The sequence below is a fragment of the Cicer arietinum genome, chromosome 4 (assembly GCF_000331145.2).
Source record: "Cicer arietinum cultivar CDC Frontier isolate Library 1 chromosome 4, Cicar.CDCFrontier_v2.0, whole genome shotgun sequence".
In the NCBI taxonomy this organism is placed as follows: domain Eukaryota; kingdom Viridiplantae; phylum Streptophyta; class Magnoliopsida; order Fabales; family Fabaceae; genus Cicer; species Cicer arietinum.
Window position 1 is genome coordinate 46,160,811 of NC_021163.2, and position 24,673 is coordinate 46,185,483.

At 32.5% G+C, this 24,673-nt stretch overlaps 1 protein-coding gene across 1 annotated transcript in view; it reads left to right on the forward strand.

Moving 5' to 3' along the window:
• Positions 1-23,001, forward strand: part of LOC140920086 (uncharacterized) — a 24,159-nt gene extending 1,158 nt beyond the window's left edge. The window contains exons 2-4 of the mRNA XM_073367398.1: positions 16,568-16,684; positions 16,772-17,098; positions 22,936-23,001. Of these exons, the coding sequence (XP_073223499.1) occupies positions 16,568-16,684; positions 16,772-17,098; positions 22,936-23,001 (510 nt within the window). The remainder of the gene's footprint in view (positions 1-16,567; positions 16,685-16,771; positions 17,099-22,935) is intronic.
• The last annotated feature ends 1,672 nt before the right edge of the window (positions 23,002-24,673 follow it).

The following is a 24,673-nucleotide window of genomic DNA, read 5'->3' on the forward strand; positions in this document are numbered from 1 at the left end:
TTTTTTTTTTCTAAAAGTAATTAAGAACGAACAAAGAAATAAATCAGGAAATGCTTTTGGATAAATAATTGAGTCATTATAATTTACGCAGCGGAAAAGTTTCTCCAATTATAAATCCAAAACATTTTTACATAAACATCAAATGGTACATGGAACCCATTCAAAGATGATATCAAACTGATAATATTTGTATAAGTACAGTTTTCCAAAACTAAAATACTCCAAACCAAAAAGAAGGACCCCTAGTCCCTATACATCATCCTAATCTGATCATCCTACCAAAAACTATACACCCTGAGTAATCTCCACGCGCCCCGTGAGATCCTCCTAACACAACAGCAGTCAAGCGTTCCCATCTCCATCCCTGTCCGTAGGGTACGAACCAGTAGGGCCGTCCTGACTCTCATCTGAGGGCAAAGCCCAGATTTCCACAATAGTGTAAAGGGTCACCAACCAGAAAATAACAGTTAACACATAGCAATTAAGTTTTTGAATGCTCAAAACAACTTTTTAACTAAGCATGCATCTTAACAGGATTTTCCATGTGCGAAAAGTTCATACAGTACATTGCCAATGAAAATGAAGGTAAAATGCAGTTCTCGATCTCCTAATTAACACATGATAAAACAAAACATGGATAGATTCATGAGCAATTAATCATACAACTAAAAATGAGGATTTTCACTGAGCCAATCGATTGGGCAATCGATTGGGGTGAAGATTTTTAATGAAAACAGAATCCTGGGCTGAATTCAATCGATTGGTAAATCGATTGATTGGTTCCTGAGCCCCTGGTTTCGAGCCAATCGATTTCCTAATCGATTTGGTGAGGGATTCTTAATGAAAACAGAATCCTGGGCTGAATTCAATCGATTGGTAAATCGATTGATTGGTTCCTGAGCCCCTGACTTAAGGCCTAATCGATTGGGCAATCGATTTCTTAACTGATTCCTTTGAAAATTGTTTTCGAAATCGATTGGCTAATCGATTTTGTGAATTGGCCAAGTCCCTGTTTACCCATCCAATCGATTGGGAAATCGATTTCCCTGATCAGTTTTCCAAAAATTCATGAATTAACCTAAGTCATTCCTAATCAAGTTCACCACTTAACACTTAGCAATTTCTACGCGATTACTACGACACACAAAGGTTCGATAACCATCATACTCACACACAATACACAACACATAGCACTTAACACCTTCATCTCAGTTATCACGATAAATCAAAATTCGAATCACTCAATCATAAACTCAAATCAAACATGACTCGCGTGCCAGGCACCCTAATGCAATGCGTATATGCCAAAATGCATGGACTCGGAATTCCAAACCAAAACCCTCCTCGAAGGGCCGTAAATCATAATTGTACCGCCTATCGCAGGCCAAAGTACCAATTACCGAGGTGCCACCTATCACGGGTCAGCACGATTTACTAAAATGCGTAAATCATAAACGTACCACCTATCACGGGTCAGTACAGTTTACCGAGGTGTCACCTATCACGGGTCAACACGATTTACTAAAAGAAAAAGCGGGAATCGTAAATGTACCACCTATCACGGGTCAGTACAGTTTACCGAGGTGTCACCTATCACGGGTCAACACGATTTACTAAAAGAAAAAGCGGGAATCGTAAACGTACCGCCTATCACAGACCAGTACTGTTTACCTAGGTGCCACCTATCACGGGTCAGCACAATTCACCAAAAATGTAAATCGTAAATGTACCACCTATCACGGGTCAGTACAGTTACCATGGTGTCACCTATCACGGGTCAACACGATTTACTAAAATGTAAATCGCAAACGTACAACCTATCACGGGTCCGTACAGTTTACCAAGGTGTCACCTATCACGGGTCGACACAATTTACCAAATGAAATGCATGAGCATACACAGACTCCATTCACAACAATCGTTAAGCAAATGCAGATATTAAAAGATTCCCCATTTTTAATACCCATTTAACTTAAACGACTTTCAAACAACATTAATTAAATAAGTCATTAAGAGATTCCCCGTTCTTAATACCGATTTAACTTAATGATTTTCAAAACAAAACGTTAAGCAAACAGTCATATTAAGAGATTCCCCATTCTTAATACTCATTTACCGAAACGATTTTCAAAAACGATAGTTAAGTAACCGAGACATTAAGAGATTCCCCATTCTCAACGCCCAGTTAACTTAAGCATTTCCCTCAAATACACATTAAGCAAACCGAGGTATTAAAAGATTCCCCATTTTTAATACTCGTTTAACTCTAATGGTTTTCAAATTCCACAGAAACAAATTCAAACATACTTTCACATTCAAACCATAATTCACAACAACCACACCAATTAACAAACATCAAGTTTCATTTACCCATAATCATACACAATGACATTCAAATTCATTTACCACGAAACATTCATCACTATAAACAAAACCTAACTCTTAGGGTTTTACCCGTAACGCACTAGTTTGGTTTTTCCCCAAATCGACACATTTAACCCTAACAATTTCCTTCCCACACAACTACAGATAAGTCCCTAATGCAATCTAGAAGTTTGGAAGGAGCCCTTACCTCAAAGTTAGCTTTATCGAGTGTTTCCGGTTCCGCGAGAAATTCCGGTAAAATCTCCGCTCGCAACGCCGCTTCCAAATTAGTGCACTAGCACCGTAGCACGGAGGTGAGCAACTTTCCCTTCTATCTCTTCGAGGAATGAGGTTTGGATCTAGGAGAAACGGAGGGGTTTGTGTTTAGATCTCAAAAACCGTTTTTCTTCGTTTTCGACTCAAAGAGGAAGAGTGGAGTTACGAAAACCTTGGTCTAACCCTCACCCAACCTTGGGTCACTAGCTTTGAAGAAAAGGAAGCAACGAAAACGAGAAATGGAGAAGGATGGAATTTTGGTTTCACGGTTGGTTGTCTGAGGAAGGAGATGGAAAATTTGGGTTTTCCTTCCTTTCTATTTCTTTCCTTTGTTTTTCCTTTCTTCCTTTTTCCTTCCTTCCTTTATATACTATTTTCTTTTCCTTTTCCTTCCTTCTAGTTTTCCTTTCTTTTTCCCTCCAAGCAAACATATATATATATATAAAATATAACTTAACAAATATCTCAAAATATCCTAGATATTTGTTAAATTACCGTTTCGCCCGAAACGCATAAAATTAACCGTAAAGTATTCACCGCAGTTAATTTCAATTTATTTATCGACGAGAAATTCTAATTGGCATCGAAATAACTTTTTGATTATAAAACTCCAAAATATTATTAACTTTGGCTTAAAAGCCCCCGAGCCAAAATCCAAAATACACCAAAAATACATAAATGGTACTTTAAAATTATGGGTCTTACACTTAACTTTTATACAACAATGAACAAAGTTATAGAATTTACATACGGTTTAAAACTATTGACAAATAACTTCAATTCAAAGGTTATATTACTATTATATGGATATATATTGCTAATAACCGGTGCAATAAACAATTTAATAGCATGTGTTGTGAATGATGATGTAAATTAGGTTTAACCAAAACAAACATCAACAGGATCCGTGGCGTAGATCAGAAGGTTGCGATTCGATTCAAGTAGGGTTCAATTCCCTAATTACTAATTAGTAAATTTGCAAAAATGTTGATAGATAAAAAACACACCCTTAAGGTGCAATAACGACACACCCTTAAGGTGCAAAATCTGATTATATACATTGAGAATGACACTAGACATGGCAATAACAACCACCGAAGCGTAGTGCTCGTTGCTTCTATAAAGGTCGTCTTTTCTGCAAATGATGACTTCCTACTGCATAAAAAAAAGAAGATAATTGATATCTAATTTTGAAAAGAGAGTAAATTGGTAAATCTAATTTATACGAGAGTATAAATTAAAAAAATAATTTTATACGAACTAAAATCAAAATGACTCATATTTGGAGGAATAAAAAACCTATTTAAGCCTATAAAAAAATAAATGCATGTTCTGATACCATATTTATTTTAATATGATATGGAGATATGCATTTAATTTATTTCCTAGTACTATTGTGAATCCATGATTCAAAACAACTAATTTTACTATCATGAAATTAAGTTTTTTCTCAAACAATTTAACTCATAGTTTTAAATTGCAATCATAGTTACATTGTATAACTTTACATTGTAGTAGAATAAGAGAAAATACGGTTGAGACCGCAGTTGCAATATTATTGTAGAGACATTAAAATCTGCAATATTGTGGTTACAATTGTAATTACGACCCATAATTTAAAATATTTTAACCATTTTAAACTTTCATTTTCACTTGGCAATTCACAAAGAATTTTTTTATTTAATTAGAGTACTAGTTGTTTTGGAGAAAAAGAAATCGAAAGAGTAGAAAGTAACTTAATTTATGATTGTGATTAATTTTATTTTTAAATCTATGTTTAAAAGGTTTCTTTTTTTTTAAAAAAGGAATGAAGTTTTGAGTGTCAAACTTTTTTGATAAAGTGTTGAAGACCATTTTTGAAGAAAAAGTTGTGAAGTGTCATTTTGAAAAATAAAGCGTTGAAATCTTTGAAAACAAAATTGTAGACTTGGTTGGTTTGGTTAAAGTGTCTAAACCTAGGTAATCTTCGAAATGTTGGAAACACATAAAGGATGAGCATTGCTAAAAGTTTTTAGTTTAGTGTCTGGAAAATGAGCTAAAGAACAATTAACTATTAACTAGATAAGTTTAAACTACTAGAACGGTTTTTACAAAAGGAACGGTGCAAATCCATTGGCAATTCTACTACAAAATTGTTCTCTAAACGGAAGCAACGAGAATATTTTTAACTTGGCAACGATGTAAAACTATTGTTGTTGAAAATTTGAAAAACCGTTCTGAAAAGGATAGCTACAACTACGGTTTTCACAAAGTGTTGTTGTTTCAAAATAAAATCGTTGCGTAAGGCAAATGCAACACCTTGATTCCCTACAGATTGAAAACCGTTCTCGTAGATTACGGCAACAGTTTTTTATATTAAGCAACAGTTTTTGTGCATTGCAGTAGAGCAAAAATGTTGTAGTGTTTTTTTCAACGAAAAAAAACATTAACTAGATAACCTCCTTATAATCTCCCTATAATCTCTATCATTTATGACTTTAGTTTGCGTACTCCTAACAACTATATAGTATAACAGATACATTTGTTGAGTCTAACGGAAGGAAAAGAAAGAAAGAAAAAAAAAAAAATAGATATCTCTTTTAATTCTCTATAATGTTCAATTATTTTTTATTTTTGATTCTAGACACACACTAGTTTTTATATTTTGTTTGTTTATTCTTCTAGTAATTGATTTTGTTTTAAGTTTTTATTTTTGATTCTAGACATACACTAGTTTTTATAATTTGTTTTTTTCTTCTGTTAGTAATTGATTTTGTTTTAAACTATAATTAATTAGTAAGACATTTTTCTTACTATAAATAAATTTATATTTGTATTTTTTGTTATTCAATATTTAAACAATTTAATTCTGATAGAGTGAGAAGTTTGTAAATTGAGTATATAAAAATTAATACTAACTACTCATATTTGATTATATAACTATATATAATATTAACTATTGATTTGATTTATTTTATCCACGATTTATATTACTCATTTTATTTTTTTAATAAAGTTTTTCCATTTAAAAAGCTTAATCTATATTTAACACATCAACTTATTATTTAAGAAAAATAAACAAATCTCCCAAGCTTACTCTAGAACCGTTCTCTAATCCCCATATTTCTTAGCTATATTTTTCCTAAATTTCTCCAACAACAAAAATTTATGAATAGTTTCCCAACATACATTATTAATTGTTAGGAGTTATCTTCTTCGACGTTTTTGGCCACATACATTTTTATGTTATCTTATCAAGAGCTATTTCTTAAAGTGACCCAAATTTTTTTAAAATAAAAACTATTTTATCTTTTTTTAAACCCCTGCTTTATATTATCTTATTTTAACTTTTTTTTATCTTTAAAAAGATGATAAATTATATCATAACTAACTCACACAGCTATAAGAATAAGAAGTTAAACTTAATAACATTAACATTTAATAATTAAACTAGAGTTTAAAGATATTATTTTATTTTATTTTATTTTATTTTATTTACTTGCATAAAACTAGGAGAGAGAAAGGTTTAAGAGATTTTTTTTTTAGCCGAATAGTTAAGAGAATTTTGAATTGAATATAGATAGTTTGTTGTACAAAGATAGTAACTTCTTTGATACTTCCTTCGTCTCATATTGTATAAATATTGCATTTGTAGTATTACTTTATTTCAAATTATTTATCTTTTTAATAATAAAACAATAATTATGTTTTTCTAACTATTATATTATTATTTATTATATCTCAATTTATCTAACTATTGTATTAATTATTATTAATGAGGATATTTTAGTAAATAAAATTTATTTTATCAATAAAATTAACCCAATTAATCATTTTCTTAATATATGTACACAATTCAAATGAAACACTTATAATGAGAAGATATATTGTTTTAAAAGGAGCCGATTTTTTGTGTGCATAATATTATTTCTTAATCAATTTTTTTACAATTTTATTACTATGCGAATATATTTGTGCATACCATAAATTCTACTAAAGTATTAATAAATATATTAAAAAATAATCATCAAAATTATTCAAAGAAACTTAGTAATATATATACAACTTTTTATATTAATTATTAACTAATTTTATTTTCTTTATGTAGTATAAGGATTGAATGTGTATTGTTTGGATCCTATGTTGATGAATTTGCAATCCGGTTATAATTAAAATGTTGTTGTACTTGCTCAGTTTTCTAAAAGTGAAGATGTTTAATGGTAAAAGCCAACTACAAAATGCAATGAATTGTACTAAGCTTTTATTCAACCCTGAAATTCTTTCTTTCAAATTCAATTAAGTTTAAAAGTAAATTAGAAGTACTACTAACTAATTTATTCAATTCTTTTATTTTATTTTATTTTATTTATTGAAATACTAACTTTATGTTATGAATTGACATATCCATTGCTTTTAGAGAACATGAACAACCTGAAATACTATGAAGAGAGGACAATATTTGCTATGACTCATGATACTGTAGATATCGTTAATGATTATGTTTTATCATTAATTCCAAGTGAAGAAAAAGAATATATTAGTTCAGACTCAACTGTCCTTTTCTGATGAAAATTTATTTGTGCAGGGAGATTGGTTCACACCTGAATTTTTGAATGTCATGAAATGTTCAGGAATTCCAAATCACCGATTAAGATTAAAGATTGATGTCCAGTCATGCTCTTGAAGAACATTGATCAAGCTAATGAACTATGTAATGGAACAAGACTGCTCATAAATGAACTGTGTACAAATATTATTGGAGCAACTGTGATAAGATTTATATATCAAGGATGAATTTGGTTCCATCTGATTCAGCTTTCCCATTTAAATCCCAGAGAAGACAATTTTCATTGTCGTTGTGTTTTGCAATGACCATAAATAAGAGTCGATGTCAATCTCTTTCTCAAGTTGTTTTGTATTTAAAGCGATCTTTATTTATTCATGGTCAGTTCTATGTGACTATTTCACGGTAAAGTGTATGGAATGATTGAAAATTGATATTTTAGATGAAGAAGGAAAACCTTTGTGTCTAAAGATAATTTCAATAATTTGTAAACATGTAAACGACATTCTTTTTACGATTTAGATTTGTTTATTGTAAGTTATTTTTTTGTATGGAACTGAATTGATGATAAAATTCAAATTATGTCTTTAATGTCAATGCCAATAAAATTATGTCTTGAATATCAATGCTAATTCAAATTATTATATTATATAAATTAATATAATAATATATTTATCAAAATAATAATTTGTATGATAATTTGTATCCGCGTGACGCACGAGTTACAAACTAATATTGTTTTAAAAGGAGCCGACTTTTTTGTGCATAATATTATTTCTTAATCAATTTTTTTACAATTTTATTGTTATGTGAATATATTTGTGTATACCATAAATTCTACTAAAGTATTAATAAATATATTAAAAAATAATCATCAAAATTATTCAAAAAAACTTAGTAATATATATACAACATTAACGTAATAAAAAAGCGGATAGAGATTCGTGCATGTATATACACTAGCTTAGAGAATATAAACAGTAATATATTAAAGTCTTAAAATTTTTGTAGTTTTAAATACATTAAGACAAATTAGTTTTTGGTAATTATGATTCTTTCTTTTATAAAATTTATTTTATATTGATTGATTATCAGTGTTAATTTGTCTATTGATCTTATCCTTTATTTTATTTTATTATTATCAAATATAAAAGAAGTTTTACTTATATTATTTTTTTAAATTAAGACAATATTTTTATGATTATATAATTTATTCAAATATTATATTTATTATAAATTGTTTAGTTACCGGCGTTTGTTTTTAATAAGTCTTATATTTAATATATATACTTCTAGTTTATAAGACATATTCAAAAATCAAATGTTACTCTTGAAATTCAACTTTTGTAGAGATTTTTTCATAAGAATGACGACGAGAGTGATCCTTATCATAATTAAGATTATATTGAACTTGTACTGAATTAACTAAAGAAAAAAAAAATTAAATAAACCTAGAGACCACATGTGTTAATAATACCTATTTATTACCCTGAACTTATTTAGTATAGTTTTTTTTTTTTTTCCTTTTGATTTTCATTGATAAGGTGCATGTGCCCTCAAGTTCTCGTTTTTTTTTTTATATAATTAAATCTACTTTAAAAAAAGATTTTCAACTTAAGAATTCTACGCCAGAAATGACATTTAACAGCGCCCATTTTACAGCGCTTTCTAAACACAAGCGCTGTTGTAATTATATTTTAAAAATAACGGAACCTATTACAGCGCTTTTTATGTAAAGCGCTGTAAAACAAGCGCTGTAGTAGGTCATATAACGTTTGCACATCACGTTATAAGGATTTTACAGCGCTTGTCAAAAAAGCGCTGTAAACGGAAGCGCTTTCGCGAATCAGTTACAGCGCTTTTTTCACAAGCGCTGTAAAACACATGCGCTTTCATTGAAATTAACTACCTATTATAGCGCTTTTTTCACAAGCGCTGTAAAACACATGCGCTTTCATTGAATTTAACTACTTATTATAGCGCTTTTTTCACAAGCGCTGTAAAATACATGCGCTTTCATTGAATTTAACTACTTATTACAGCGCTTTTTTCACAAGCGCTGTAAAACACATGCGCTTTCATTGAATTTAACTACCTATTATAGCGCTTTTTTCACAAGCGCTGTAAAATACATGCGCTTTCATTGAATTTAACTACCTATTACAGCGCTTTTTTCACAAGCGCTGTAAAACACATGCGCTTTCATTGAATTTAACTACCTATTACAGCGCTTTTTTCACAAGCGCTGTAAAACACATCCGCTTTCATTGAATTTAACTACTTATTACAGCGCTTTTTTCACAAGCGCTGTAAAACACATGCGCTTTCATTGAATTTAACTACCTATTACAGCGCGTTTTTCACAAGCGCTGTAAAATACATCTTTAAAATAATTATATACGTTGGAAACCCTCATATCCTCTACATCTTTCAAATAATTATATACGTTGCGAACCCTAATATCCTCTACGTACTGTGCGGCCATCTACGTTGTCTAAGGTATTTTTTACACATGATCTGTTATGTTTTGAAATTGTCAAAAATTGTCAAAAACTCATACCACATGATCTGTTCTGTTTTGAAATTGTCAAAAATTGTCAAAAACTCATACCACATGATCTGTTCTGTTTTGAAATTGTCAAAAATTGTCAAAAACTCATACCACATGATCTGTTCTGTTTTGAAATTGTCAAAAATTGTCAAAAACTCATACCACATGATCTGTTCTGTTTTGAAATTGTTAGTTGATATTGGTTTCTTTTTGAAACTTGTTGATATGTTTTGAAAGCTTATTATTTTTGTTACTGCATTTATATAGGTGGTATAATATGGATAGGAAATGGATTTCAGCCAATCGATTGTCAAAAGAGTATGAAATTGGAGTGAAGGAGTTTGTTGAGTTTGCAGTGAAGAATGCAAAAGATCCAAATAGAGTAGTTTGTCCTTGTTTAAAATGTTGTTTTGGAAAACGTGTTAGAGAAGATGAATTAGAAGGACATCTAGTATGTAATGGAATTGATCAAAGCTACACATGTTGGATAAGACATGGTGAGAAAAAAAAAGGAAACATTAATTTTGAGAATAGTTCTACATATGCTTCAACTGATTTCGATACAGATACATATGAGCCGGACCGAGTTGATGAGATTGCAAAAGCAGTTGAAGAAGATCTTCGAGATTGTCCTAAAATGTTTGAAAGTTTGTTGAGTGATGCAGAGAAAGAATTATATAATGGTTGTACTAAATTCACAAGACTGTCAGCGATATTAAAGTTGTACAACTTAAAAGCGAGTAATGGATGGTCTGATAAAAGCTTTACGGAATTATTAACACTCATAAAAGATATGTTGCCAGATGATAATGAACTTCCCAGTCGAACCTACGAGGCTAAACGGATTTTGTGTTCTATTGGAATGAGTTACGAAAGGATTCATGCGTGTCCTAACGATTGCATTTTATTTCGAAACGAATATGAACTACTTAAGGCGTGTCCGAAATGCAATGTCTCTCGATATAAGAAGAAAGAATCTACTCCAGCAAAAGTCGTGTGGTATTTTCCTATAATACCAAGATTTAGGCGCATGTATCGCAGTGAAGAAGATTCAAAACACTTGACATGGCATGCAGATGAAAGAATTAGAGATGGAATGTTTCGACACCCTGCAGATTCCCCACAATGGGCAAAAATTGATCACGAGTATCCTGAATTCGGGATAGAGTCAAGAAATCTAAGACTTGCACTTTCTACTGATGGAATGAATCCACATGGTCTTCAAAGCATCTCACATAGCACGTGGCCTGTGATTTTGGTAATATATAACCTACCTCCATGGTTATGTATGAAGCGTAAGTTTATGATGTTGTCTCTGTTAATTTCTGGACCCAAACAACCGGGGAATGATATCGACGTATACTTGACTCCTCTAATCGAAAATTTAAAAAGTATGTGGGAGACAGGTGTGGAAGTTTATGATGGGTATAAGAAAGAATGTTTCAATTTAAGGGTTATGTTGTTCGGCATAATTAATGATTTTCCAGCATATGGTAATTTATCAGGATATAGCATTAAAGGTCAGTGTGCATGTCCTATATGTGAAGAGAGTACAAATTGGATGCGGTTGAAACATTGTAAGAAGAATGTGTTTCTTGGACATCGTAGATTTTTACCTTATAGTCATCAGTATCGTGGGTGGAGAAATGCATTCAATGGAAAATCAGAGGAAGGTAAAGCTCCTTTAGCACCGACTGGATATCAAATACTTGAAAAAGTACAAGGTTTGACCAATAAATTTGGCAAACCTTTTGCGGGAGAGCTGGTGAAAACTGGGTGGAAGAAAAAGTCAATTTTCTTTGAATTGCCATATTGGAAGTCATTGTATGTAAGACATTTCCTCGATGTGATGCATATTGAAAAAAATGTATTTGAAAGTGTTATTGGTACGTTACTCAATGTTCCAGGAAAGTCTAAAGATGGCGTCAATGCAAGATTGGACTTGGTCGATATGGGAATAAGAAATGAACTGGCTCCAGTAAAGAAAGGAAATCGCACATATCTACCTCCAGCCGCTCATACTCTATCTAGAAAGGAAAAAATTGTTTTATGTAAATTTCTACACGAAGTTAAAGTTCCAGAAGGATACTCTTCGAACATTAAAAATTTGGTTTGTATGAAAGACCTCAAGTTAAAAGGTTTGAAGACCCATGATTGTCATATTATAATGGAGCATTTGCTACCAATAGGTATACGTTCCATTTTACCTGAAAAAGTTCGACTAGCCTTAACTAGATTATGTTTCTTCTTCAGGGAAATTTGTAGTAAAGTGATCGACCCTCAGAAATTACCGACATTGCAGAGGGAAATTGTTGTTACTTTGTGTGAGCTTGAAATGTATTTCCCACCATCGTTTTTTGATATAATGGTTCACCTTACTGTTCATCTGGTTAAGGAGACACAACTTTGTGGGCCAGCTTATATGAGATGGATGTATCCGATAGAACGATATATGAAAATATTAAAAGGGTACGTAAAAAGTAGAAGTCGACCAGAAGGTTGTATTGCTGAACGATACATTGTTGAAGAGGCTGCTGAATTTTGTACTGAATATCTGTCCAATGTTGAATCCATAGGGCTTCCCATGTCTCGTCATTCGGGAAGACTATCAGGAGAAGGGATAACTGGAAGGAGACTACTGACTATATCAAGGACAGAATGGGAGCAGGCACAATTGTATGTTCTGCACAATGATGATGAGGTTCAACCGTATGTTACAATACACATTGATCAGTTATCTCGTTTGAACATGAATAGGAATCAAAATTGGATAACTCGAGAGCACAATCGAAGTTTTGTAACATGGTTAAAAAATCACATAATGTCAAAATTTGATATAGACCCCGGATCAATTTCAAATAGATTGAGGTGGCTAGCAAATGGTCCGAGCTTACATGTCTTTTCTTACACTGGTTATGTTATTAACGGCTACACATTTTATACCAAAGAACAAGATGATCAGACCACTATGCAAAATAGTGGAGTCACTCTCGTAGCTGAAGCGATGCATGTCTCAAGTGCAAAAGACAAAAACCCAATATATGCAAATCTATCATATTTTGGGGTTATCGAGCGCATATGGGAGTTAGACTACACAATGTTTCGTGTTCCCATATTTGGTTGCAAGTGGGTCGATAATAATAATGGCGTTCGGATTGATGAGTCAGGATTCTTGCTTGTCGATTTTAATAGGGTGGGATACAAAGACGAGCCTTTTATTTTAGCGTCGCAAGCTCAACAAGTGTTTTATGTCACTGATCCTTCTAATGATAAATGGTCTGTTGTCCTATCGACCAATAAAATAAGTGATGATAACAATAATGATGAAGATGTTGGTAATGATCTTTTATTTGCAACATCACAACAACCACATGAAATTGATTCAACTGATGATGGTTTATATCTTAGAGATGATCATGATGAGGGAATTTGGATTAATCCATCGTTTCGTATTGTAAATGGACAAACAAATGTGAATGTCACCAGGAAAAGAAGAAGGGCATCTTAATGTATATATATGTTTAATTGTTTTATATAAGCTATGCATGTAATCTGAACTGTGTTATTGTAAATATGCATGTAATCTGAATTGAGTGTTTTATACTAAGTTCTGATTAATTTATTTTCTGATTAATTTATTTTCTGCTTATATTTAGCTTGATTTGAGTGTTTTATACCAAGTTCATGTAACAATGAGTGTTTTATATTTAGCTTGATTTACATGAACTGAACTGAATATAAATTAGTAATTTACATGAACTGAACTGAACTGAATAGAGAGATTCTCTTTTGCTCAGTGCATATATATATATAGATTCTTCAGAATACTCATTTCTAATAATTCATCATCTCCTAAAGTATTGTGATAAAGACAATGATAACAATATTTTTAATCCAATAAACAATGATAAAAATGTTTTTAATGTCATCCCAACCCAAATAAACCAAACACAAAAATAAAATAAAGAGACATTTTACAGCGCTTATCTTAAAAAGCGCTGTAAAAGATCCTTTTAAAAATAAAATAATGAGTGTTTTATACCTTTTACAGCGCTTTTCACACAAAGCGCTGTAAACGACTCTTTTGAAAGTGAGTAAAAAAGACATTTTACAGCGCTTATTTGACAAAGCGCTGTAAAAAAGCTTTAAAAATAATATTCATCAGACACCTAATTTCTTCAAACACCTTGTACGCATCATGGGAATCCAAAAAACATCAGACACAAACCCATTTCTTCAAACACCTTGTACGCATCATGGGAATCCAAAAAACATCAGACACAAACCCATTTCTTCAAACACCTTGTACGCATCATGGGAATCCCCAAAAACACCAGACACAAACCCATTTTTCGCAACATGGCAATGATCCTGAATACCAATTAAGTTTCGATTTAAGAAGGAAAGAGAATGTAAAGAGATAAAAAGGGTGTTGAGGTGGAGATTGAATTGTGAAAGAGTAAGCTTTGATGTTTGTGAAGAAGATGCATAAAAGGAGAAGAGTTTGGTGAAGAGGAAGGGATTTTTGTGGTGACCAGTTACTACTATGTGGGTTTTGCATGCATGTTGAGCTTGTTTAAAAAATAACATAACATAACAAAACACAAAAACAATAAGGCCTTTTACAGCGCTTATTTGGAAAAAGCGCTGTAAAAGAGCCTTTTAAAATTAACATAAAGAGACATTTTAGAGCGCTTATGTGGAAAAGCGCTGTAAAAGGCTTTAAAAAACATTCATATAACATAATAACACACGGAGGTCTTTTACAGCGCTTATTTGGGAAAAGCGCTGTAAAAGAGCCTCTTAAAATTAACATAAAGAGACATTTTAGAGCGCTTATGTGTAAAAGCGCTGTAAAAGGCATTCAAATAACATAATAACACACGGAGGTCTTTTACAGCGCTTATTTGAAAAAAGCGCTGTAAAAGAGCCTTTTAAAAATTTAACTAAAGAAGCCTTTTAGAGCGCTTATGTGTGAAAGCGCTGTAAAAGGCATTCATATAACATAATAACACACGGAGGTCTTTTACAGCGCTTATTTGAAAAAAGCGCTGTAAAAGAGCCTTTTAAAAATTTAACTAAAGAAGCCTTTTAGAGCGCTTATGTGTGAAAGCGCTGTAAAAGGCATTCATATAACATAATAACACACGGAGGTCTTTTACAGCGCTTATTTGAAAAAAGCGCTGTAAAAGGCATTCAAATAACATAATAACACACGGAGGTCTTTTACAGCGCTTATTTGAAAAAAGCGCTGTAAAAGGCATTCAAATAACATAATAACACACGGAGGTCTTTTACAGCGCTTATTTGAAAAAAGCGCTGTAAAAGAGCCTTTTAAAAATTTAACTAAAGAAGCCTTTTAGAGCGCTTTACAAAATAAGCGCTGTAAAAGGCTTATAAAAAGCGCTGTAAAAGTGTTACGTATATATAACAGTTACCTCTTCAGTTTCCTCTTCATTACGTAACCTTCATCTCAACCTTCATTTCTTCTCTTCTTTTGCAAACCCTATCATCCCGTCCTTTACGAACCTTATTTCCACGATCATCTCCTTCATTTCGAACCTTATTTCCATCCAAGATCATCTCTCCCATTTCACACAATATATTTTCATTGAAATACGTAACCCTCATTACGTATTTCTTCAAACCGTATTTCTGTGAACCATATTTCTGTGAACTTTCTGCAAACCCTCTTTTCTTTGCATTTCGTCTTTCTTCGAACCATCATTATTCAGGTATTGATGTTATTAAATTTTTGTAATCATTAGAATGCATGTTGAGCTTTTTTAAGATATACTGATACATGTTGAGTTTGTTTATAATAATGCATGATCCATGTTGAGCTTGTTGATGTTATACTAAAGTGCATGTTGAACTTGTTGTAGTTAAATGGATACAAACAAAGATTTAGAAGTTCAAAATGAAGAAGTTGGCACCTCTAAGACTTACGAAAAAGAAGTCAAACGTGGTGCAACTATCATGCAAAGGGTGATTAAAGCACGGAGCAGTGGCATTAAATTTGAGGTATACTATATATACTCTGTTTGCTGTGTGTTTTTTTATCTTTTTTTAGGGTTTAGGGCATGTACTTACTATATGAGTTTATTAGGTTGGCTGGAACGAGAGTGGTCAGCCAGTTGACCCCAACAGCTCCATGTTTGTAAGCTACATTGGGGCTGTTGTTCGTCAAAATGTCCCAATAACAATAGACAACTGGAGAGATAAGGCGTTGAAGGATGCCAAAGATATCATCTGGAATGACATTCAAGTAAATATTTTGATCTACTCTTTTGTCATTTATAATTTTTTTTCTGTAAAATACATTACTTATAATTGTTTTCATTGCAGACCACTTTTGTTCTTGATGAGGAACGAAAGTCATATGTTTTGAGAGTTGCTGGGAAAATCCATCGTGGATTTAGATCCCATCTCTCAAATTTCTATCTAAAAGATAGAGAAGGAAACACAAATGCTGAACCTCCAAAGATATATCAACATTATATATCAAAGGATGAATGGAGTGCATTTGTTTCCAAACGTTCTGACCCGGCGTTTGTCGTAAGTGATTAATTTATTAGCATTTGTGTTTTATTATTCATATTCGTAGCGTATTTTAAATTTTTACACAATTGCTATTTTTTTTTTATATAGAATATTAGTAAGGCAAATCGCGAACGGGCAAGCAACCCAAAACACCCATACAAGAAATCACGTATGGGATATGCACGCCTTGAACAAAAAATTGTAAGTAATTAAACATCACTTGTAATTTGTATTATAAACTATAGTGTGTAACTAATTTGTATTATTTTGTTTATGATTTTAACGAATAGAGAAAAGACACCCAAGCCGATCAACCCTTGGGTCGTCATATCTTATGGAAGGAAGCGCGTGTTAACAAAGAAGGAGTGGTTGATAATGAAAATGTCAAGAAAGTTGTAGAACTTTGTGTAAGTATATTATCACTTTAATATTTTTTAATATTGTATTTTAAAAATGCTATTGAACTTATCTTTTTAATGTTACATGTATTTTAGGAAACTATTGAACAAAGTTCTGAAACTCAAGAGGGCAACAAGGATACGTGCAGGGACATTCTTGGGAAAGTGTTTAATGTCCCTGAGTATTCCGGTCGAGTGAGGGGGAAAGGATTTGGCGTAACTCCCAAAAGCTTTTTTCCTCAAGAGAAGCGCCAAAAACCTTCCAACGAGGAAGTATTAGAGAAGCTCAGAATCTTATCGGAGCAAGTGGCACTCTTGGTGAATACGAATAAAGACAAGCAACTTCCGGTTCAGCTCCAACCTGAAATACAAATGGAGAGTGAAACCGGGAGTTGCAACGTCGGTTTGAAGAGTATTCCCGAGGTAATTAATTACTTACTACTTACTTGCTTATGTAATTACTTATGTATTAAACAAACTTATATATTAACTGTACTTATGTTTTAACTATTGATGTAGGGTGTCACTACATGTGTCCTATACTTGTCCTCGCCGACTCAACGGAAGGTGGGAAAAGGAATATTGCACAATACTTCGGGAGAAGTATTGCACAATATTCCGATCCCCGCGGGCCATGTCAAAGTATCGCCTACGGTTGCTTTCGAACCAACTGCACCGTTGCCCATACCGGACAACGATGGAGATATGAAGTTCTTAAGCGACGCTATTGGCAGTTACGTGGCATGGCCCACACACCTTGTTGCCCTCGAAAAAAAGATTCCCAAGGACAAATCAGTTACATCTCCCGAAAAGGTTTGTCACATTTATTGCCTAAGGTTTTTTATTTTTTCAGATTCAATAAACTAACATTTTACCTCATTTTTGTAGGTCCAAATAAATAAACCACCCCTACAGCCAAAAAAAGGCAGCAGACCTCAAAAATTGGAGGTTAATAGGGCTGCCAAACTACAAAGGCTGGAGGGTAATAAAGCTGCAAAACTTGCAGCAACAAAAAATCTGGATCGGGGAAAATCGGTCGCTGCTGCTGCTGCTCCTAATAAAAGTCAGCCACGCCTTGGTAAATACGGGGCGTGTCTTGACATCCAAATAAAAAGGAACATGGGCAGCAGCAACGATTCGCCCATTGTACAAATGAATCAAGACATCTTTGGAGATGAGTATATTGAATACCTCGAAAAGGAGCAAATGTACGATCTTCTCGAACATAAGGAGCTGAGTGTTACTGTAATCAGCTTGTACATAAGGTAAAAAATACTTTTAATTGCATTTATTTGTAATTAATTAAATGTATTGGTAATTAATCTAGTTTAAAATTTTCATTGAAGGTTTTTGTACGAGAAGGTCGTGTGCACGAGGAAACTGTCAAATAAATACTCATTCTTGTCTCCGCATAAGATGTCGATGTTCAAACTCGATCCAGACAATGTAAAACACTACATTGTAGATATGTTTTTAAGAAATAAAGAAAGTGATAAATTGACACACATTTTACAGCGCTTTTTTTAAAAAGCGGTGTAAAATGTTGTTCTAAAGCGCTTTAATGGTGCACCTTCTACAGCGCTTCCGTGAGAAAGCGCTGTAATATGTACAAGAAAAGCGCTGTAAAATGCAGACCCATAATATGAAATTATGGGTGGGCATTTTACAGCGCTTTTTCGAGAAAGCGTGTAAAATGCAGACCCATAATATGAAATTATGGGTGGGCATATTACAGCGCTTTTTCGAGAAAGCGCTGTAATATGTACACCCATAACTCATATGACGGGGTGCATATTACAGCGCTTTTTCGAGAAAGCGCTGTAATATGTACGCCCATATATGAAATTATGGGTGGGCATATTACAGCGCTTTTGTGAGAAAGCGCTGTAATATGCACACCCATAACTCATATGACGGGGTGCATATTACAGCGCTTTTTGTGAAGAAGCGCTGTAAAATGTGCATAACAAGCGCGCGTTGTATTTACATGTTTTATAGCGCTTTTATAAAAGCGCTGTTGTATCATTTACAGCGCTCGTTTCCACAGCGCTTATTTTTTTGAAAAAGCGCTGTAAATGGCTTAAAAAAAGCGCTGTAAAAGCCGTTTTTTCATGGTTTTTCTCCAAGTATATATTGAATATTTTACCTAAAAACGTAAGTTATACTGTCATTACTTTCTTTTTACAGATTAATTTAAATGAACCATTTGTTTCTAAAATTTTAATTTTGTGGAAGATGTTTACAAATCTAAAAAACTTGATATGTTTTTTCACTTTAAAGTTTTAAAGCTTTATTGACTAAGAAATAAAATATTTTAAACAAATAGATAATTTACTTGATATATATAATAAAGAAGAAATATATATCAATAAAGCGACCATCATGTGGTTGTTGACAATTGTTTGGGATTCAAATATAAAACGAGAAATACAAGAAGAAAGGGTTGAATTGTGTTTTATTTAAAAAAATGTTTATAAAAGACAAAACCATAGTAATGAGGCAGAGCAAATAATTTATCATGGGTCACCACCAACACAACAGTTACGCCCAATCCCTTCAATTTGAATGATTTAATCCACTAATTAATTCACCATTGAATCACACTTCCACTAAACACCCTATTAGTAAAATGATTGTGTTCGAGTCTTCTAAATCTTCTAGCTTAGTATAGTCAAACTATTGATGGATCTAGCCCTTATTGGGCAAGGTTACAAAAGAAAAGATTAGGTTTTCTGAAAACAAACTATAATAAGAGGGTGTTTACAAAGTTGTAATATTAGAAATATTTATCAGCATTAGATAAAACAAAAAATTAAGAACAAAAGTGTTGAGACAGTTGTATTATACTTATTGCATTGTGTTGTTTCTCGTGCTTTGCAAGTAAGGATTGTACATCCTTCTATAGAGATATTAGGGATTTTGGTAGTTGTTCTGTTTACAAAAAATCAACATGTATCATGCAATTTTTTTTTTTTTTATCAAATCTTGTCAAAATGAATCCATCTAATTAACTATGCGTATCTTGATATGAAGACAAAAGAATCAAAGGATACAATGGAAAAAAGTGCCTCATAGACCTTCAGACAAATAACTAATTTAGAATGTTTATTAGAGGATCCGTAAAAACTTTGTCATCTTTGGAGCATTGACTTTCATAATAGCATTGTCTTCTATCAAAGTGTTAACTTTCATCAGAGCATACATCATTAACCAGAGTCAGACGATCAAATGCTTGATGTGATTATCAAAGACACACAAACACTTGCTTGTCATGTTTATAATAAGGTAGACGATCAGGTGCATATGAAATAGAGCTTTGCTGGTATTTGCCAAAATTTTCCATAAGTACTGGTGATTGGATTAGCCACAATTGCATGTTTCACGATTTGTCATAACTTGTTTTTGGCTTATGTCTTGATTTTTTTGTTAACTAGTCAACCTAGTAGAATCTTTGGAGAATTCATTCCCTTTCCATTCTATTTATGATTTTGATTTTTTTTTATCAATCGACCAAACTCTGCTTTATTATTTTGAAAGATTTCATGCGTAACAACCGCCTCCTATATAGCCTTCAAATCATCCATAATTTGATGAGAATCTTCCGCTTTCTGTTATCCAGTCATATCTACCATTTCCAAACATGGATTTGTTTCCTTTTTTGTTTATGCACTCAGCATTGTCACTTATTTTAGTATTACCGTTGCCGCCGAACTCTCGATTTTTTGAGAGCATTTATCAAACTTGTGAGCGTATTTAAAACATATTGCATGAAGTTCTTCATATTCCAAGTCAAAATTATAACAACAAATCATAATGAACGGAACAAGAGGCTTTTCAAGATCGATTTCCACGCATATTCAAGCCTCTCAAATGTTAGTACAGAGGCGCACCTATGAAATGGGGTGAATTAGATGTTTAGAAATTTTCTTATTTTTAGAGGATTATTTTTCTAACTATGATTAAAATATAGTAAAATGTAAATGACATAAAAATAAAAAAAACACAGAGAATTTATCCTGGTTCCCCTTACAACTAAGGGTACGTCTAGTCCTCTTGCACACTAGAAGAGATTTTCCACTATTGTTAGAATAAGTACAAGTCTAACTATAAGACTTCTGTTACAAACTTCTAACAATCTGCCTAAGATAGCACACCACTATCCTAATTTACAACACTTGAAGAAAGTACACCACTTTCCTCAATTTACACAACAACTTGAATAGTTTTACAACCATGATTTTGAGTGAAATGAAGTGAATATAACAGCTGATGCTTTCTTGTACAATGATAACAGTCTAATATAATTTCAAGCACAATAGAGAACTTTTCTCAATGATATGATAATGTAAAACATGTACTTGAAATATGAAAGTATGACTTTGAATAATTCACAAAATATTTTAGAAAGTTGTTCAAAGTTGTTCTAAGATTCTTTGTGTTAAACTTGAGACTATGAGGTATTTATACTCCTAAGACATCACTTCAGATAAATGACAATGGTTCCTAGAGTTTGATGAACATATGCAATGACCCAGAATGAATCAGAATTGAAAAATTGCATTACTTCGCAGTTGTATTCGGCTACATCCTAAGTGTACTCGAATACACTTCTATTAACATTCAGATTTATTTCAAAATTTCAAGCTTGTATTCAAATACAAAACCATGTAGTCGAATACAAATGATTGAATTTTGCCACTAACTTGATTTCGTATTCGACTACATCACGTTGTAGTCGAATACAAATGTGCAATTTTTACTACTGACTTGGGTTTGTATTCGGCTACAACATGCTGTAGTCGAATACAGATGTGCAGTTTCTGCTACTGACTTCATCTGTATTCGGATACACATATATGTAGTCGATAACAATCTTGGCTTTTGTCAAAAACTTGATTTTCAAATATTGTTCATGTAGTTTGACACTTTTAAAAATTCTTTTGATGCATATGATAGAGTTTAGATGCAGTACTCAAGGTTCTCATGTGCATTTGAAATGTAATAATATTAGATTGCATCATGTACCTTAAATCTATAAGTCTTCTAGCATATTGACAATAGTTGACTTGATTGTTGACTTCACTTTGAACTTTCAACTTGATCACTTTACTTGGTCTTTGTCTTCATCATAAGTATTCTTGCATATTTACAAATGTGTGGACGTTAATCTATCAATCTTGAAAATAGATTCCAAAGCATTCTCTATATGATCATTATCTTTGTTTTCGTTCTCTCTCTATTTGTGTTGCTACAACGAAAACACATATATATATAGGGAAAAATTCGAATTCGTATTCGACTACACTATGGTTTTAGTCGAATACATAATTTTCTGGAAATGTGTATTCCAATACAGACTATGTGTATTCGGCTACGATGAAAAAAATTATTTTTAAGTCAAATTTTTACTAAAAGACAATATTTAAAAGACATAATCAGGTTGAGAAAGCACATATTCATACATCAAAGATTCAATTCTATAAACTTATCAAGTGAAGATTCAAGATTTTGAAAAGAAGTGACTTGCAAAGTATCAATACCTTGTATTAGAGATCATTTTCATTTAGAATGTCAAGTTCTCTCTGTATCTTATAGAATGAATCTTTAGGCAAATGTTTTGTGAAGATATCTTCTAGTTGATTATGTGTATCCATAAATGTAACTTCAACATTTCCCTTGAGAACATGATCACACAGAAAGTGATGGCGTAAGTCTATATGTTTGGTTCGAGAATACATGATTGAGTTCTTTGCGATATTAATAGCACTGGTATTGTCACATCTTAGGGGCGTGTGTCCAAGGTCAAGTACATAGTCACATAACTATTGTTTGAGCTATATAATATGTGCACAACAACTCCCTGCTGCTATGTATTCTGCTTCAGCAGTGCTTGGAGTCACACATGTTTGCTTTTTACAAGACCATGACACCAAAGCATTTCCTAAGATATGACAAGTGTCGTTTGTGCTTTTTCGATCTAATTTACATCCTACATAGTCAGAGTCAGAATAACCAACAAGATTGCATATACTACCTTTTGGATACCATAAGCCAACATTAGTTGTTCCTTTTAAATATTTTATTATTCGCCTCATTGCTGCAAGATGTGATTCCGTAGGATCTGCTTGAAACCTTGCACATAAACAGACACATAACATAATATATGATCGGCTGACCGTTAGATATAAAAGAGAACCAATCATACCTTGATATTTTGATATAACTATTGATTTACCAGTTTCATCTTTATCTACATTCAGGAGTCCATAGGAGTTGGATTTTCCTTACTGTTGCTCATCTCAAACCTCTGTAATAGTTCCTTATAGTACTTTGTTTGATTGATGAAAATGTCATTTTTGAGTTGCTTGATTTGAAGTTGATAGCGTTTCAGCAAGTGTACTGAATCGTTGCAAGTAATAATTAAAACGGTAGTACCGAGTGTCGAACTCAAGGATTGCGTTTTACTATCGAATTATATTTAATTACTGAAATTGAACAAAAAGTTTTCGAATTGATTGAAATAATATTTGAAATTAACAACAGTAATAAAATTGATCTTTTATAATGAGAAAAATGTCAGAGATGAGTTTCACTTCGAATCCAACCTTGGTGTCTAATTTGATCCTTGTTATTGAATTCCTTTATTGAATTATTACCGAATTCTCTTTATTATTCTTGCCCTAATGTCTTAGTGACAAAACCTTTAATTCCAAAGTAACCCCTAATTCCTTAGTAGATTTAAGATTAGAATTAAGGATTACCGTATAGAAATTCTCTTGTAAATTATTGCTTTGCAACTAATTTAATTGGTTTCATGACCTGCACCTATGTCTAGACTACAAATTCATGAATTTCTCATCTCAAGCATTCGTAAAGTCCACTTCCGTTTCAAAATACAAATCGTAGAACATTTTAATGTTGATCAAGCAATAAAAAGCATTACGCACAGAGATGAGAAAAATAATTCAATAAACTCATTCATATAACTAGAAATCAAATCATAAAAATAAGGGTTTCATCTTGTTACACTCATCCCTAACAAATATGGTTTAGTTACTCATGACAGAGATAAAAGAGATAAAGATTAGAGAAGAATTACAAGAAGGATTCATGAATGATTCTTGATAAAACTGCTCTAATGATGTTAGAAACGGCCGTCTTTGAGTTTCTATGCTAGGGCACAAGTCTCCCAACTTCCCAATAGTGAAAAAGATCCCTAAAACAGTAAAAATCTACGTTTTTATGGTTGCTGGTGCGCGTCGCGCGCCCCAGGCGCGGAAAACACGCTCCATGCGCGTTTGGGCAGTAGCAAATGCTGGAAAAAGCGCTTCACGTGCGCTTGGGCGCGCTCCAAGCGCTCAGCATGTGCTGTCCGGTGTATATTGCATTTTACTCATCTTTCGAGTCCGAATTTGGTTCTGGTGTCTTCATGCAAGTTGTAGCTATGGATCGTAGCTTTCATTTGCACTTGGTTTGAATCCAATTGGACATCTACAAATCCAGATATGGCTGAATTACTCTACATATGTCATGTTGATTTCTCACCAAAATTCAGCACTGCACTAAAACAAAACGCAATATAAAATTACGAAAAATTCCTACTTAATCAACCAAATAAAACACAACATTTTATTAACTCAAAGAACAAAAATCAACAAAATATATCAAATAAATCCTTATTTTAACTAATGATTGAGGATAAATAAGACTAAAATAGTGGGAAAATATGCATATGATGAAGAGTCATCAGAAGTCCAAGGAAATAATTTAACTTACCCATCATAGACATTTCAAATTCTGTTTGCATCATACAGTGAGAATTCTTCACATATTTTATTATTGGTTGATCCAAATATGATATCGTCAACGTAGATTTGAACAAGTAAAGTGTGATCATTAGTCCTTTTAATGAATAATGTCTTATGAACTTTACCTTTTTCAAATCCTCATTCACATAGAAAGTTACTTAGATCATACCAAGCTCTTAGAGCTTATTTC